The sequence below is a fragment of the Mya arenaria genome, chromosome 13 (genome assembly GCF_026914265.1).
Source record: "Mya arenaria isolate MELC-2E11 chromosome 13, ASM2691426v1".
NCBI lineage: Eukaryota > Metazoa > Mollusca > Bivalvia > Myida > Myidae > Mya > Mya arenaria.
The window spans coordinates 3,999,467-4,017,670 of NC_069134.1; the positions used below are offsets into that span (position 1 = coordinate 3,999,467).

General features: G+C 35.2%; 1 protein-coding gene across 1 annotated transcript; it reads left to right on the forward strand.

Annotated features, from left to right (window-relative positions):
• The first annotated feature begins 861 nt into the window (after positions 1 to 861).
• Positions 862 to 18,014, forward strand: LOC128214172 (E3 ubiquitin-protein ligase TRIM56-like). Its single transcript, XM_052920511.1, has 5 exons — positions 862 to 982; positions 9,593 to 11,571; positions 11,811 to 11,949; positions 12,981 to 13,139; positions 13,899 to 18,014. The coding sequence occupies exons 2-5, from the start codon at positions 9,601 to 9,603 to the stop codon at positions 14,138 to 14,140; spliced, it is 2,511 nt and encodes an 836-aa protein (XP_052776471.1). The 5' UTR covers positions 862 to 982; positions 9,593 to 9,600; the 3' UTR covers positions 14,141 to 18,014.
• The last annotated feature ends 190 nt before the right edge of the window (positions 18,015 to 18,204 follow it).

The window sequence follows — 18,204 nt, forward strand, 5'->3', positions numbered from 1 at the left end:
TTTTACAGTTAAACACACACTGAATTTGCACATTTTGTAGACAATATGACGCAATGCGTTGTTTTTGTTAATTAATGGACTTTTGAAATATACCCTACTGGCTGTATTACGATGTTTGTTTTGCAATTTTTAACTCTGCATGCGTGCATCATTGATTAAGTTAAACAATATTTGTATAGTTAATTTTGTGTTGATATCATGTTCACACTGGAAACCGTCGCGATTAGGTATAGTCACATTCTCGCCTATGTGAAAATCCCAATTATTTTAAAGACTCCCTTGTAGGTTTCTCTCGCTTTTTATTATTTCTTTACGATGGAGAGACAGACAGGAGACTGTCATAAACGTTCTTATATCCCTCTCGCTCAAATTTATCCTATTTACAATTTCGAGTGACTTCCAGATCTTCAAAGGAATCGAGGTTTTTATATGTAGTCACTATTGAGCAAAGCACGTGCAAATGTCAACGAATTATTTATATAAAACAAAATTTAACCAGTAATTGATTGTTTGAATTCACGACGAATGTATTACTTGTTCACCACTGGGACGTAAAATCTTACCGTTATCGTTTCATAACATACATGTATAATACATGCACGCATATATGTATGTATGCTGAAATAATTTACACTTGTACAGTTTGCTTTCCGCAAAAGTAGATCTAAATAAAAGCATTTAAATGATGCAAAATATCAAATGTTTAATTAAACCGATACTCTTTATTGATATTATCACGAAAATATGTACATTTGTGGTACTCGAGATACCTGTCGCTGCAACAAGCCCAAGGCTCATTTTCCAGAAAGGGGAAGTAACGCTGGGTGGAAATTGTGCTGTCAGTAGCAAAACTGTTGACTGCTTTTTCCAAAGCTGCAACCCAATGCCAAATCAGACTTGTGTAAACTTTGGGCTTGGCATTACATTTTCGTGTGTCATCAAGTTTTAACAGTTTCTGTTAAACGAATGTTTCTTAAATTAGGTATATAATCTGGCATGAAATGTTTTATCTAAATAGTCACTTAGTTTATTAAGAGTTTACTTTTACGAGTTTGTTGTTCGGATACTTTAGTTTCGGACACAGTTATTTGAGAATAAATGAGCGATTATGAGCTCCTGTATCACTCTTGAAATAAGCATCAAAATATACTGTTATTACCCGAACTTATCAATAATAGCTAGAATGTATTTTGATTGAGTCCAAAATTATCTGAACTGTTGTATTGTGTGGGCACAGTGGTGTGAAGTAGTCCAAATAATTGTACGTTGACGGATTTTTTTTAGATTTTTAATATGGCAATTCCTTCACGTACAAATTGTTTAGTATCAAAAGTAGGTAGTTGTTCCGATCAGGATTCCGGGTTCTGTTCACAAAAAATAAATAACCAACTTATAACTATGAGTTTGACGGCTTTTCTTCATTTCATTCTGTCAAATCATAACGATATATACATGAAGGGCACCTGCAAGGCTTCAGCCAAGTTCAGGGCACAGTTTTAAATCGCTCGGAACATTTCGGCCATGGCCGAGTTGTAACGATTGTACAACGAGGTCTATCTCGAAGCTTTGTCAATTACGATTGTATCGAGTTGTTCCCCATAGCATAATTGTTGTCTGTGTCAGTCAACTTTCGTTTTATTGGAAAGCTAAACAAATTGTTTTAATGCATCAAATGCTTGTTTAGTGCAAAATAACATTTCACTTGGTAATGGCTAAAACACGGTATTTGTCCACCTAAGTGTCTCACCAAGGTGGAAAAATGAACTTCCATGCAGGGCCATGAAATTTTGTCCATTTTTAGTTTAAAGTTTCAGTCATTGGAAATGATATTTGTTTTCCTACAGTCGCTTTTATAAATTTATTTTTTTGGCGACTTTTACATACAGGTCAGTGTAAGGTTACAGACACTACAACAGGCATATAACAACAAAGATTTTAATGGAAACAAGTCTGTATTATTCAGGTTAACACAGAAAACTAACAATTAGAATGTTAACAAACAAATGCATAAAATCTCTGCTTGAGATAAGCATAAAAAAAACCATATTTCATCCCAGTTTCGATGAACTCTAAAAATTGACAAAAATGATCACACAACTTTAACTGTAACTTTTAAAGTTTGTAGAACCAAGTGCCCCAAGCACATTGTTTTTCTAAAATAAACACTTTTCCTATCAAGTATAGTCAGTTTCTGCTGTTTATATCAATAGAACATATTTTTTGTATGAGATAGAAATAGACTGCACTACGGTTACGGACTCTACACATTGTAAGAACCAACACATGCTCAACATTTTCTATTTGAAATACACATGTTTGTGTATTTTCAACAGATTAACTTTAACATTGCTGAGTTCCTGTGTATTGAATTTAAAATGACCTCTTTCATTGACAAGTTCAGGAGCTTCTAGCTTTGAAATGATATGTTCTGTTGGCTCCTGAGAAACGTCTGACTTCTCAGGCCACACATATGCGTTTCCAGCTTTCTTCATATATTTAAGCCCATATTGTGTTTCAGATTTACTTGTAATTTCAGCAACGTAAACACTTATGGGTCCTTTTCTCGGTTTGAGCCCAACGGTAACAAAATCACCAGGTTGAAAGGCTGTATCTTGTTGGGATGTTGTTGCTGCTGTCTCTTCTATTTTTCTCCTCTTGGCTTTTGGTTGCTTGGTCTCCGATTTTCTTTTCAAAGTTATTTGTTTCTGTCCTTTTGTTTGTTCTTTGCAGGTTGCTTTAGGCTGCTCCTTGTTAGATGGTTGTTTCTTCTTTACATTTAGTTTTTCTTGGACTTTGATAATAACATCAAGGTTTCTTTTCTCCCACTTATTAACTATGTCTACATTCTCACATTTTGATGTTACACCATTCACACAAGCATTACAGTAACAACTAAGTTTCCTTGAGTTCAGCTCATAGTCTTTACCAACAGACTTAACAGAGTGCAGCTTCCGTGTTCCAGTTAATGTTTGTACATTTGTTTCTGGTCGGTTTCTATTCACATTTTCAACAAATACAAATTCTCTTCTCGACAGAGTGCTTTTTACAGTGTCCACTACTTCCATATTCAGAGTTTCTTGACAAAATTGGTAAACGTCTTCAGCATTACCAAGAACTTTCCTGTTACTTATTACAGCACGATAACAAGCATTCTTTACAGTTGCACCCAACCCATCACAGACATTCTTTCCATGAGACGTTTCAAAGTAGTTTCGAGTCATTTTGGGCTGCTTTCTGAGACTGATATCAGCAAACGCCTTTTTCCCCTTGTACTGGGCTGCACACCCATCAATCCACTCGTGGAGTTCACCAATCTTCACCCCTCTGCTTTCTAGTAATTTAATGGCTTGATTCTCGAAGACAATTGCTAAATCCGCATCATGTTTGGTTTCTTCACTTATTCCAATGATGGCATGTTTTACTGTAACATCTTTGTCATCAAGACTTTCTTTATAGTAGCACATCATTGGATGTACAGTTACCTGGTTTCTATCAAAGAACCCTGACTGCACTTCACTTTGGAAGACACATGCATAGTTCTCACTGAAATCCATTACCATGGCTACAGATCCCTTTGTTAATTTCTCTACACATACACCCATTTGTTTCTGTTGCCAGGATGCTCTAAATGCATGCTCTGGGTACACCATCATGTCTTTCTCTAAAGCTGTCAAAAACACTTTGAAATCAGCTTCTTTGGGCACACAAGAAACGCAGCGCTTTACTTTGTCATATTTCTTTATTTCAATGCTTTCCCATTGATACCATGACACCATCCCATCTCTGTTCTTTTCTTCCATAGTCGCCAAATACTTTTGAAGGCCTTGTACTCCACATTTTTCACAATTTCTTGACACACATTTTAAAGATGGCTCTTGTTCATAGCTGCAGAATGTTGCATCACTCAGACTCTTCTTATCAATCTTAATGTCTTCTGTCATGTCAGTCTCTTTTACAACTCGTTTCAATGTTGTAAGTGCTTCTACTTTCAGGGCTACATTACAACAAGTCTGGCACAGGCATGACCGTCTGCTTGTCTCGGACACTTTCTTTACATTAACTGGTTTTAGTTTGCTGAATGATGTAAGTCCTATTTTATGATTGGGGTTTCTTGTTTTGTATAACTTGTGTGCTTCTTCTAGTGTCATTGTCATCACATGTTTCTGTAGTGTTTCTTTCATACCAGTCTGAGTTTTGATTCTAACAACATCACGTTTGGATGGCACCTCTCTGCTAATTTCAGCACTCAGGTAGAACTCTTTCACTGATTGTTTCACATGATCACTTATCACATCACATCTTGTTTTTCTCTGTTTCTTTTTCCACCATTCATTTCTCATCTTCCTTGTCTTGTAAGACACATTGAAATATTTACTAACTGTGATCTTTTTGTATTTCCTTAGTACTGATTCACGTATTACATCATATGCATGTTTCTTTTCTCTGTCTTTTCGAACACCAATGTTTACTTCGGAAATACTTTCTTTTAAGGAATTCACTATAGCATCTGCTACTTCAAGGTTCTTCTTACAAGCTGGTGTCATTGTTACTCCTTGGTCAGAAAGTACTTTGGATGTTGAAGGTGACTCAATAAGCTTCTTTAAAATGGCGGCTTTCTTCTTTGGTGTCCTAGGCAGAATGCCTTTCACCATTTGCGCTCGTCTGTATACTGTTGCACGGGATAAGTTACTTTTGTTCTGTCTGCTTTCTCCATGACTGTCATTTTCATCAACTGTGTTAACAATTGGAATTGTAGGAGACTTAAGTTTAATTCGCATTCTCCAGGCTTGTGTTCGCTTCACAGCTTTTTTCTTTTTTTCTTCCAGAGCCGGTTTCTTACTCTTTTTAACACCAGGATCTTCAGAAGAACATGTTGTTTTCATCTTTTTTCTCTGTCTGGATCTTTTCATTTCTTCAGCTTTTTTCTTTCTTAAGGAGGCTTTTAATTCAGGATCTGAATTGGCCATGAGTTTCACTTTCATTCGAGCTTCCTTCTTTCTTTCTGTGTCTTTCTTTTTGATTTCAGAATATTTTGTGGAGTTTTCTGTTTTCTGACGCATTCTCCATGCCTTGACTTTCAGCCTGTTTTTCTCCTTTTGCTTCTTTTCTATGTCTTCATTCTTTTCAGCATTCATTTCAGCATTTTTTTCAAGTTTCCGGGATCGCAGTGATGATTTTCGGCTCTCTTCTGTAAAAAGACATTCTGAATATTAATTAACCTTAAACGGTTGGGTTCAATGTATACCTTAGAATATTAATATATATGGTATATAAATCTTCATATAAAGACAGGTTTTGTGAAAAGAAAAACCTCAAAAGGTATAAATGTCCCTATATGGTTCAATTGTATTGTTTCTGTTCATAAAAATGTTTTTGAACATACTTACAGTAGACTTAGAAACAAGTGGCCGTATTTTGTAGAGTCTGTAACCTGAGTACAAGTACAAATCAAATATTACTTAAGCTTCAATTCTGTACATTTAACAAGTATCCACTGTGTCTGTGATCTGTATATTATAACACTGATTGTATTCATTGGCATACACGCCAATCTTTATGTAAAAATATTTCATCTCGGCTCCGTAATAGGCTACACAAAATGAAATTGTGTGTCATACTGTCATAGGATTTCCATTAAACAACCTGTAAAGACCATTTAAGTTTGTTATATGTTGGGCATGGCAATTTCAACAAATAAGCATCACAACATGTGCATTTCATGTGGACAATTGCATTAATTCAGGGCATCATGTACAGACATATGGTTTTGGTAACGGACCCTACGTAACATAGCATTGAATGTTTAGATAAGGATAATACATACCTAGAGCATCACTGGAACCAACACCTTTAGTGTTTTCCATTTGAAAGGACTTCTTGCTGGAATCTGACCGACTATTACCCAAAATAAGCCATTTTCTTAGCTGATTCCATCATTACAGCTGGACTGTTGTATTTCTTAGAAAGGCGGTTGTTTTGGATGATGCAATAATTCATCACAAATATTGTTGCATCAGCCGTTTTATTGGTATTTTCCAATAGTTAAAAGATGATGCAATATTGCACAATAAAAAAATTGCTTTTACCATGAAAAAATATAAGGAAATATGCTATTGAAAACAATGGAAATTTCAAATCAAAATTTGAAGGCAGATTTTGTAGTGTCCGTAACATTAAATATGTAAAAAAATGCAACTTAAAATCAAAATATTCCAAAAATATTTCAGCCATTAAACATACTCATACAGAGGTTTTTATTTGTGGAATGCCACATTTCTGTCATTAATACATATGTAGATACAAACCCATGGTTACGGACTCTACAGATTTTTTAACCCTGAAAATCTTACAGGTGAACCTCCTTCTTTTTAAGAATGTGAATCATGAATGCCCAAAGCAACAAAAAATTGGAAGTTTGATTAATAATCAGTCTTACAAAACAGTTATCACTTGTAAATGGGTGAATTTTCAATGTTTTTCATGCATATAACAAGGGATACTTATTGTGATTTTGAAAAATTGGCAAAAGCACCACTTTATGTTAATAAGTCATATTTTCTGTAATAATTTGTCTATTTTCTTGATTTACCCACCAAAATTTAGCACTTGAAATTTTCTATAAGCTGAGGTAATGCATTTTTTCCAAATCATCATGCAAAATAGATATATAACAGTTTGAATATATAAAAAAATCAAATGAGACAGCATAACGCTTGAAAATGGCCATTTTTGGGATATGTTTTTTGCTGTTACTCGAATACAAATTGATATTTTCACTTGAAATTTGGAGGCCAGCAGGAGTGGACTAGGTTACATGCTTTGGCTGCAAAGAATTAAGTTTGAAATCACACACTTTCCTTCAATCTATGTATAACAACCAAAAAATATAAAATGGACAAATACCGTGTTTTAGCCGAAAAAATATGAATATAACTCTTTATGATCAATTTCAACCATAAAATACTTCACTTAAAACAATTCCAATATTTTTAAAACACCCCCGTTTTTTGCACATTCCCGTTTAGACGTTAGGGATTGGAAGAATCCCGTATAACACGTCTATTATTTTAGACTATGGTGTGAAGTGTATAAACTCTTGATATTTTCATTAGTGTTATATGACCTGAATAATTCAGTGACATATGAACTAAACATATGCATTTCAGATTTACATAAGATGTTAGTTATTATAATAATCTACGATCAAATAACTATAAAATATATAATTTTAAGAAAGTCAGGAAGTAAGGTAATGCCTTATAGAAACACAGTCATAAAAAGTGAATAAACTCTGCTTTGGTATCATATGACCTGTAAAAAATAAGTGATATTTAACCTAAAAGTGTGAACAGGAAAGCTGCGATCTCTCAAGGACGTCATGGCCTGAGCTTAAACATCAGAGTGATCCGATGTTCCAAAAGACCCGAGTTTCAATTTTTGTCTGTTTTAAAATGTCTTTAATACAATTTATTTCAAAGTTTGAATTCCTCATATCCTTCTTTAATTCGGCACATATTATATTTTGTGTTGTGGAAATCGCTCATATGTTCATATACTTAATGTGAAAATGTAAAAGAAAAAAACAACAATAAACAGTGAATAAATAGCAAAGTTTATATCGATGGCACCATTTAAAAATGCCGAACTTACATTTTTGTACTTTTTCAGGAGATACAAAAAACAATATAAAATGTCATATACAATGACATGTAGGTTCGGGTTTTTCTGCAACTTCTACTGACCAGTAAACTCAATTTCTATTGGCTGTTAAGTCCGGTGTTTTCAGAAAAGGCGGCAAACTAAAATATGTTAATAAAAAGATGAAAACCCCGAAATAGCAAAAAATGTAGGTTCGGCTTTTTTAAATGATGCCATCGATATGTAAGAAAACCCCAACATTTTCTAAACAGGCAACAATAGAAAATGACATTGCATATTAATGCATTTATCAGATTTAATTTTTGGCAAAATCAAGAATTGCACATGTTGTCTGCCTCCCTGAATTATTGAATCATAATATGGTAGGGGTTTACTCATATGTGTATTACTCATTTACATTTCTAGCCATTAATTTATCACCATTGACTTCTCACAATTAGCTTCTCAAATGCCCAAGTATTAATGGAAATGCATAAAGGTGATAGTCAGTTTTTCATACCTTATCAAATTGCCTTCCATCTGTCATTGCAATTTTTGCATCTTGGGGAAATTTTGATAACTGGCAGTTATTTGTTTATTTTGGAACATGTTGTTGGTTTTTTTTTTTTTTTTTTTTTTTTTTTTTTTAACCAGTCAGTATCAGTCACATATTTTATAACAAGTCTGTATTTTATTTTGTATTAATATGTTCTGTGTATTTGTCAAATAGTCTCCTGTAATTCTATATAGAATGGCCATATAATTATTTGTTTTATGTGTTGCATGTAACTTTTAGTATGTATATGGACGAGACTCTAATAAAGATATAAACCTGCTAAATGGAAAAAATGTGTGAAATTATGACCTTGAGACAATCAAAGTTTTGCACCTGATTTGTGTATTTGGGACCAGCAATGGTGCTCAAGCCCTAGACTTATTTATGTTTCGATCCATCATCAGTATATTTCATATGAAAATAGAAGGGATAATGGTCAGGACTAAGCCTTGATCTCGACTGATTGTCAGTTCCTGAATGACAGCCTATTCAAATGATCACAATTTGACTGTATTTTTTTTTCTCAGATTTCTGAAAGGGGTCACTCGTACCAACTATCTAGCATAAAATAACTATGAATTACTGCAGTTTAACAATGTCAGGTAATTTTGAAAGGTCTAAATAGCCAAAATTGAAACAACTCTGCCATTGCAGGGTTCGACGTTATTTTTTTTTTGAGAGCTGGACGAGTGGTCTAATACCTTTGAAAACCTACTAGACCTGACCTATACTGAACTAGACCAAAGTGTAAAACATATAATACCATACAAACAGATGTCAAAAAATAAATTAACATACCAAGTCATACTTGCCATAGATTAACATTACTATTACTTCCAATTCACAAATTTCGCTTAGCATTTGCATGCGCTTAGCATGAATTAAAAAAAATCTTTTAACTATGAACAGTTAAAATGGAATGTACTCTGTATCCTGAGTAATTTTTGGATACTTTTGGAAACTTCAACAAATAGAAACCATTTCAAATACCTTTTGTTGATAAGGCCTAAAATAAATTAGTTTGTTTTGGGTAACCCTACCCTTCCTCAAATATGCTGCCTACCCTAGTATTAATTTTAATAAAAACAACAAGAAACAAAATAACACACAATAAACATGTTGTTTTTTTAAACATAAACTGTCATTCATTTTTGGCAGAATAAAGTTCCATATCAACTGCACCTAATTTGCAAGAAATAGTGCTATTTGAAAGAAAGTTGTCTTCCTTTGAAGTATATTTGGAAAAATAAATAAAAAAATAAAGAAATAAAAATGAAATAAAATAAAATCCCTATCAACAGTGAACTCGACCTAGTAATTTTGGTGATGTTGCCCTAAGGGTACCATTTGTTTTATACCTTTCAGGAAGACCTATATCAAATGTTTTAATGATTTCAGATTAGATCATGGATCTGCTAGCAGAATCTTCTGTGGAAAAGAAAGGTAGTACAGAGGAGGAAGACCTAGAAGTTGACATGATGGACAATGTTGCAGAAGGAACTAATGTGGACGAGAATGGTGATGGAGTTGCCGAAGGTGATGATGACTGTAATACCAGAGAGGTAAGCATGGGTAAAGAGCCCGTTATAGAGATGGAAGAGCCAGCAGAATTGAGCATCAATATAAATGCAGCAGACATAGACATGTATGTATCCGACAGTGACGAATCTTACAGTGAAGCTGCCTCTGGCAATATGGACCACACTCATGAAGATGATGGTGACAATTTGGTGGAGCAAAGGAGCAAACTCCACTGTATGATCTGTGGAAACCTGTACACAGATCCAAGACTGCTTGAGTGTTTGCATACATTTTGCTTGGAGTGCATACAAAGTTTAAAAAAGAATAAAAAGCGATATCCGCATTGTCCCGTCTGTGAAATGGCCATTTTAAATAGACAGTTGAAACACCTTCCAAAGAATTTAGTGTTAAATAACCTTCTGTCTTCTGATGCTAGCAGTGCTGCAAACAAATGTATTGTGTGTTCCCTTCACGACATAGAGGCAGCACCGACAGGAAGGTGCATGGACTGTGGTGACCTACTGTGTGAAAGTTGCTGTGAGAAACACACGTTTTCCCGGCAGACGGCGAAACACAAGATTGTCCCCATCAACAGTGACTCCCCAGTACCTCAGCGAAGTCTGTACAAGCTCTGCCCGAGTCATGATGAAATGTGCTCAAACTTCTGTCTTAAATGTAAAACAGCTGTATGCAAGGACTGTGTGCAGTCTGATCATAGTGAACACAAATACATGTCCATAGAGGCTAAGAATAAAGAAATACAGCATGGCATGGATGCTCACCTCAAGGAATTGGAGCAAATGGTATCAACACTTGAGGATAATGATAATTACAATGAAGTTCTTGAAATGTTAGGAGAAAAGGAAAAGAAAGAAATTGAGATTCTGACCAAAGGAAAGGAAAAATGTATTGAACATATTGAAAAAGAGCATGAGAAGCATATGAAAATTCTTGCGGTGCATTTCAGTAACATTAAAAATAGAACAAAAAGGCGACATAGTTATATTCAAGCACAACGGCGTGATGTGTCTTGTCTTCGAGATAATATTGATTTCATTCTATCAGAAGGGCAGGTAGATGAAATTATGCAAATGCATGGTATCATTGAACAAAGAATTAATAAAGTTAATAGTAACTGCAAAAAAACATACAAGCCAGTCACAACATCAAGCAATCTCCCAAGAGCTTATTTTAGATCGGATTTTCTAAATACAATGAAAGCAAAGTCAATCTTCTATGTTTCAAATCCTGATAAACTTGCTGAGAAGTCTTCAAGTGAGCCTGTTAGGAAACAGCCAGATCACCTGCCATCGACTTCCAGGATCAATCAGGCACCCTCTCAGGAAGTTCGGTTTCCAGCTCGTGGAGGTGGTCGGGGAGCTTTGCTGCAGAGGCACCTGACGCCCTCTCTATTGGGGGATTATCCCGGGCCCCAGGGAGCAGCATCCAGGCCAGGGATGACCACCAGACAGCCAGAGACATGTTTTACCAATGGAAAGACTAGTTCTTCAGTAAAACACTCCTGGGGCCAGGCAGCACTTCATAATTTAGAGAGAACTAACTATGCAGACTCCATGCAGATGAACATTCTGCCTGACACTCACAAAACACCTCTGATACTGAAGCAAAGGTCATCTGTGAATGTCAGACTAGAGAGCGACAAAAAAGTCCCTGACATTGTTGGACTTGTATTTACATCCCTTGAGAACTTTGTGGTGTGTGATGCAAGGAACCAGCTCCTCAAGGCATTCAGCTGTTGGGGCAAGTTCATCGACTGCATTCCCGACCAAGGGCCCAACTATGTCACCTTCTGCAAGAACTACCTCATCTGGAACAGCCAGTTTTCCTCAATCAAGGTGATAATGTACTCAAAATGAAAAACAAGTATTCTTTTAATTTGTAGTGATTTTTAAGGGCTTGATAATGAATGCTGTACATAATTATTTATCATAACTATTGAAAATGGCCTGAAGTAATTGGAATTTTAATTGGCATAATCAATTATTGTCTTGTATAATAATATTATAAGCATCATTAATCATCCTTGTTAAACTGTCAATACTCTCTTATTGTTTTATACTGTGTACTTATGCAGTTCTATGACACAAAGAGCTGCCAGGTGCGGACCAACACCAACTTCACACCAGCTCCCCACCCCCTTACCACATGCAGGGACCAAACTTACCTGGTGGCCAATGTTCATCACTCTTCTATAGAGGCATACACAGTGGAAGGTAGAGTTCTTGAGTCATGATGATGACAATTGTGGATAGTTAATACAGGCAAATGTATGGAACATGATTCTGTTTCTTGTAATGTCATAATCCATTTTCAAAGTTTTTTTTAAATGTCCTGGTTAGGAACAAGACTAGGGTGTTGTCTGCTGGAGGCAGACACTTTAAGTATGTGTAGTTACCAACCAGCACTTAGTTGACCCAGGATTGTGGGATACTGGTATCAAAAAAGAATTTTTGTACAAAAAGCCCTTAAAGTTTTATCGAGTGATATTTTTGTAGTCCTAGTGTATTAACTTATAACCATTTGTTTGTTATACTAGGTTTAGATTTAGGGTCCAATCCACTTTTAGATGGTAAGTAAAACTTTGAAGGATGAGATGTTACACATACAGGATTTAATAGTTTGTATGGTTGTTTGTGATTTATCTTTTATTGTTACAATTTCTTTATTGTTTACTAGTTCCGTGCAGTTTCACGATTAGAGGGTTATTTATTTTTTGCTTTGATGTCATTCTCGTTGTTGGTCTTGGCGGTATGCAAAAGCATTAAACCTGGTCATAATCTTTGAACCACTCAAGATATAAAAAAAAACAACTTGTAACACTGTAACATATGTTGCAGGAGACAATACCCACATAACTCTGTCTTTACTTATTGTCAAGTTATGCCCCTTGTTTCAAGTTGCAAAAAACAACAGACATGCAATGGTATTTTTTTTCATTCTTTAAATATTTAGTCCAACTCATTTTCTCTGTACATAGTTGTTATGATGATTTCTCATGGGATTAATCAGAGCACAATTTGAGTCAAATGGAAACATTACTTGCAAATATTGTTATTCTTAATGATTACATGAGCTGGTTAAAAGCCTTGTCCACTATGTAAAATTACTTTAAATTACATCTTCTATCCGACGTTACTCTTATTAATTGACACTGGCAAATCAAGAGATGATGAAAGAGAGTTTAAAGTAGAAAGCTAAACCTATTTTTTGTTTACACACATTCTCACATGTTCTTCATCATCAGCCCCTGGCAAGCTGGTGTTGTTCATGGAACCAAGGGACCGGGATGGGCAGATCATTCAGAATGTGGGCGCCATTGCAGCCCGCAGCAAGAACCAACTGGTCATCCTGGACGCTGGCAATAAGAGAATAGTGGTCAACGACCTCACTGGCATCTTCCTGGGTGAGATATGTGGTGTACCCTGGATTCCTATTTCCTGTGCATGTGTTGCGGGTTTTTTTTCTAAACAAATATTAAACATGCGAAAGTCTGTTTGTTTTAGCTCTTTCTTTGTAACTATTTAAAAGAGTTTAATCAAACCTCACAGAATTTTAGAGCAGCATGGAAGGTTTGTCATTTATTAACTCAAAGGTCAAGGTGACACTAAAAGGGTTTCATAATAATAATAATAATAACTCTTGTCTCAGCTGTATCTGTCATTTTAATCAGATTTCAATAAAACTATAAAGAATTGTAGAGCAGCATGGGAAGTTGTTTCAGTATAGATTTCATACACACATATTAAAGGTCTTGAATAATAATGTGCCAAACAAACTCTTCATAGCAGTATGTTGTATTTCAGCCATTGCTTATCATACATGGGTTTAGCAAGGCCCATCACTCCAGTTTCAATAATTGTCCAGTTATGCCCCTTGACTAACTGAAATGAAACAAACTATAAAGTAGAGCAATGAAATCAGCTTGCAGGGCTCATGTTTAAAATATCTCACACACAAAAAAGCAGAAATAATGCAAGATCTGTAAGACAGTTCTTTTTGTTACTTTTCTTTATGCACACCCATGATTTAAAGTTTTTATGCATGAAAAAAACATAGTCCAAAGTATCTAATTATCAATAAAAGAATGATTTCACAAACTTCACCTCTTATTGACTCCATAACTATGTGTATATTGTTACCTGTCGCTTAAATGATTTTCCAGGTGAGTTCTGGCGCGATGGAATGCACCCTAGTGCCATCTGCATCACCGAACATGACCAGATCCTGGTGACAGACGCTGCACGTGACAAGATCATCCTGCTGTCTGCACGTGGAGACTTCATTAAGGAGTGGCCAACCCTTGTAGAGCAGCCATGCGCGGTCGCTACCAACGGCAATGGCACCCTGGTAGTTGCAGGGGCTGGGAGGGATGTGAAGATCTACGAGTACAAGCTGGCTCACTGAGCAATGAGATAGTGAATAACTGGGGCTACTTTGCTGTATTAAATCTATGAAGTTTGTTGAAGTTGATTAAAACCACAGAGATCATTAGTACGGTCTATTCACATTGATAACATAGGGTTAGTTGTGATGTATTAACACCACAGATGTGGTGTGGTAATTACTGGGCTGTTCATGATAGGTGCTGTTATGGTGTACTTAATATGATGTTCATGCGGGATACTATTGTGGAGAACTTACTGTGGTGATCATGTGGGATGCTATTGTGATGTTCCGGTATTATTGATGTGTTCTTTTTTGTGGTATGATACTGTATGTGTTTACTGAAGTGTATATTTTGGAACTGTGCTCATTATATTTTCGAGGAGCCATTTTTGTTTATTACTAAATAAATATGTTTCAATAATAATGTTCCCATTCCAGAATCCAGTTCCTGGGGCAAAAAGTGAAAACTAGCGAGATATGATTGAATCAATTTATTTGTTTATTCATTGTTTTTTGACACAAGCAATTGTACAACTGTTTTTCATGATATATATATATATATATGATGTTTTGTTAACGGTGTTGAGTGAAATGCAGCCTTCAAAATGTAAATGTTATCCTCAGTGCCATTGTTGGAAATAAACAACATTTTTACTAATTGCTTATTAAGAAAAATAATGCCCTCTAGTCTAGAGAAACAAACTGTTAATTTCAAACGTGAATAAGATAAAAAGGTACAAAAACTAATATTTTTCAGTTTCCAGCAGCTCTCTCAAATTTTATATACTGCACTCTTTTCAGCTACCTTTCATTTCAAGCTTTACTCCTACTACATCTTACATAACACATTTCAAACTGGAGTAATTCTCACTCACACAAGCACCAATCTTATTCAGGCCTCTGGCAACCTTGTATGCATAACAGAAAAACAATCATGCCGCTAATGGGATCTGTCTCCCTCTTATTGTTTCGATTGTTTCCATATTTTGTTTCCGTCTGCTCATGCAGACATATTCTTATCTTGATCATGTCTATTTCTGATGTTTTTTTATTTCTGATGTTTTTTTCTGGGTGAGATTTGTCAAAGTTATAAAAGAAGTATTATTTTGGGTTTTCTCTATGGGAATTTTACTGAGAGTTCTACTGACATTGTGTACTAACTACATTGTGTAATTGTAGCATGTTACATGTTGAGTTTTGACTATCTTACTATCATTGAAGATGTTTTGTTTGAAATATTGAAGGTGCTTTTTGATTGTTTTGTGGATATGGATGCCATTTTCATAAAACTGTATAAAGAATTTCTGACTGTCACTTTGGATGTAAAGGTGTTATGTCACAAAATAGACATTACAGTTACTAAAATATTCTTTTCATAGACTTCTGTATTCTCATGTAAATCTTGTTCCGTTTCTATGAAAGCTCTTTCACATGTATGGTGTGCTAAATCCTTCCATTGAAAATAGGCCTCTATATTCTCATGCAAATCTGGTTCACATGAATAATACTTGCATTGAAATTAGGCCTGTTCCCAATTTCATTTATGTTCTGAGTGTAATTTTCAGACTTAAGGTTCAATAATGCAAATTCTTACTATTTTCAATACATATTTTATATCTTTTTTGAATGACATACAATAGTTTGTGTTACATTCAAAATTTCACATTTCTGAGTCTTGAACCCAAATCTTGGGTAATGTGGGTCTCAGAGATTTGTTGCTATTTTGTTCAGTTGGAAGACTTTTGTGATGTTTTCATTATCCTTCAACTAATGTTTTATCATGCTAGTTTTTCTGTATTTGCAATTCCTGCCTGTGCATAATTAACCACACTGTTGCTTGTTACTCACATCAGTTCATGTTCCTTTTTATAACTATTCTTGTAGATAGAATCAGTGTTGGCTATGGCCATGACTGTATTTCAAATATACATGTTCATGATTACAGATATCTTTAACAATTTGTTTGCATACTTCAACAGTGAGACTTGAGCATTTAGTTGGCCATTTCATGTTTTAACAATTGTCAAGCCTGTTTGCGCTAAACTCTACTCAGTCTCCACTATGTAAGGTTGCTTGAGTGTATGTTACTTTAACTTTATTTATTTTAATGATTACTAAGACAGTTATATTAACATATGCTAAGTCACTTGCATTGGCGCGATGTTGCTCAAGAGTGTGATCTTGTGTTGTGGGGAAAACCTGTGAACCCGGTGGAAACCCACTTGTCCGGCTTGGTGACCATCAACCAAACTCACATGCGCCCAAATCAAACCATGGTTGCCTTGGTGAGATGAGAGTGATTTTACAACTGTGCAAACCCGACAACCTGAGTGTATGTTAGTGTGTCCTTCTGTTTGTCTGTTTCACCATTAAATAATGGCTTGTCAGGGCTGTAACCTGGCCATGCTTGTGGTAATATAAGAATAACTTCACCATGTGAAGCTGGCGTGGCCGTAACAAGTCCCATGTCAATTGGTCACTGATTCAAGTAAAAGTCTTGGGTCATTGGTCAGATTTTCTTGTGTACCAAAGGTTAAAAGCAGAAGATATTTAATAAAATATACTTTTACAGAAATATTTCACCATGTCTGTACATCAGTGGGCTTGACATTGACATTGGGTTGTGGCCAACAAAGCTGTAGTTGTATATTAATGCACATGCAATGTTCACACTGTATTATTATATTCCATATGCTTGTGAATTTCGATTAAATGAGTGTGCTATAAGTATGAATGTTAGATATTAATCTCAATGATATCTTGTAAACCATGCACAAAGTAGATCTAAAGGTGATTTGTTGTTGATGCAGGAATGCAGGAAACCCAGGGAATACTTGGTGTCCATTTGTTCAATCAGCTTCTTATTCCAGCCTCAAGTAAATCTAAAAACAAGTTTCTTGTTAAAAGTATTAAATTTTGGAAGAAGGTTTTTACTAATACTCTGACACATTGCTTACATTTTGAAAGCTCGCTGATAAGCATGTTAGTTGATATAATCAGTTTTTGTGTCTGCTCCTAATTCCATTTATAGTAATGTATCTGTTGTTTGCATCATTCCAATCCTGGATGATTGTACTTTCTGTATTCAGACTTGGGTATAAGAGTTGATATTTATCTTCATACATTTTTAGTGCAGGTTTTGTTATCATTTTGTTAGTAGTGCCTGTATCCGTGTTTTAATGGTTATAAAGTGCCATGTAGTTTTCCTAGTTCTTATAGTTTGTAGTTTACTCTTTGTATCTTTTTTCACTATAACTGTACCTTCTCTCATTGTTTCCTGAACCGTGGAGAACTGTCTCAGACCTAGGACCAAGTCTGCTGGATTCTTGCGTTAAATGGTTCACAGCCTTTCTCATCTCTTATTCACCTCTCGTTGCTACAGTGCTATATTCTACACATACATTTAAGTTTATGGTTTTCATTGATAGTGGCATTCTGGTCAAGGCAGTAACCCTGGAATGGCCCGCGGGATTTCCCCAACTTTTAGTGATGCAGTATACATACGTTTTCTAAACACTAACACTCTACCCACCACTCTTCAACATCTACTTTTCATGTTACATTGTTCCATAGACTTCTACCATTGGGTCACTAATGAATAAACACAAGAAGTATTTGACAGTCTTTATATTATCTATGAAGACAAAAGGGTGCCCATGGACGGTGCCTAACTCTTTAGCTTAATCCTACTTATGCATACCGATTATCTTATTAAGTTACAGAGGTATTATATATGCATATTGGTATAAAGTGGATAATACTGTGCAGATATAATGTGTTAAAACAAATATTTAGTTTTGTTAATGCAGTTATATATGTCTTAATTATTATGTAGGTCGTCTTTCACAAATATTGCAAATTATGCTGTGGTTTAATTATGAAAATAAACTGAGGGAAGGTACTACTTTGTTTACGTTTTTAACAGTTGAGAATAATATTGTGCTATATATACACTTTGTTTGATAATTACCGACATGAGATGTGTTTAATGAGAATTGCAACGGAACACCAAATATTTGCAGAAGGTTCCCCTGGTTTGGCTGTAAATAGTTGTGACCTGGGTTAATGTTTGCTCTGTACCT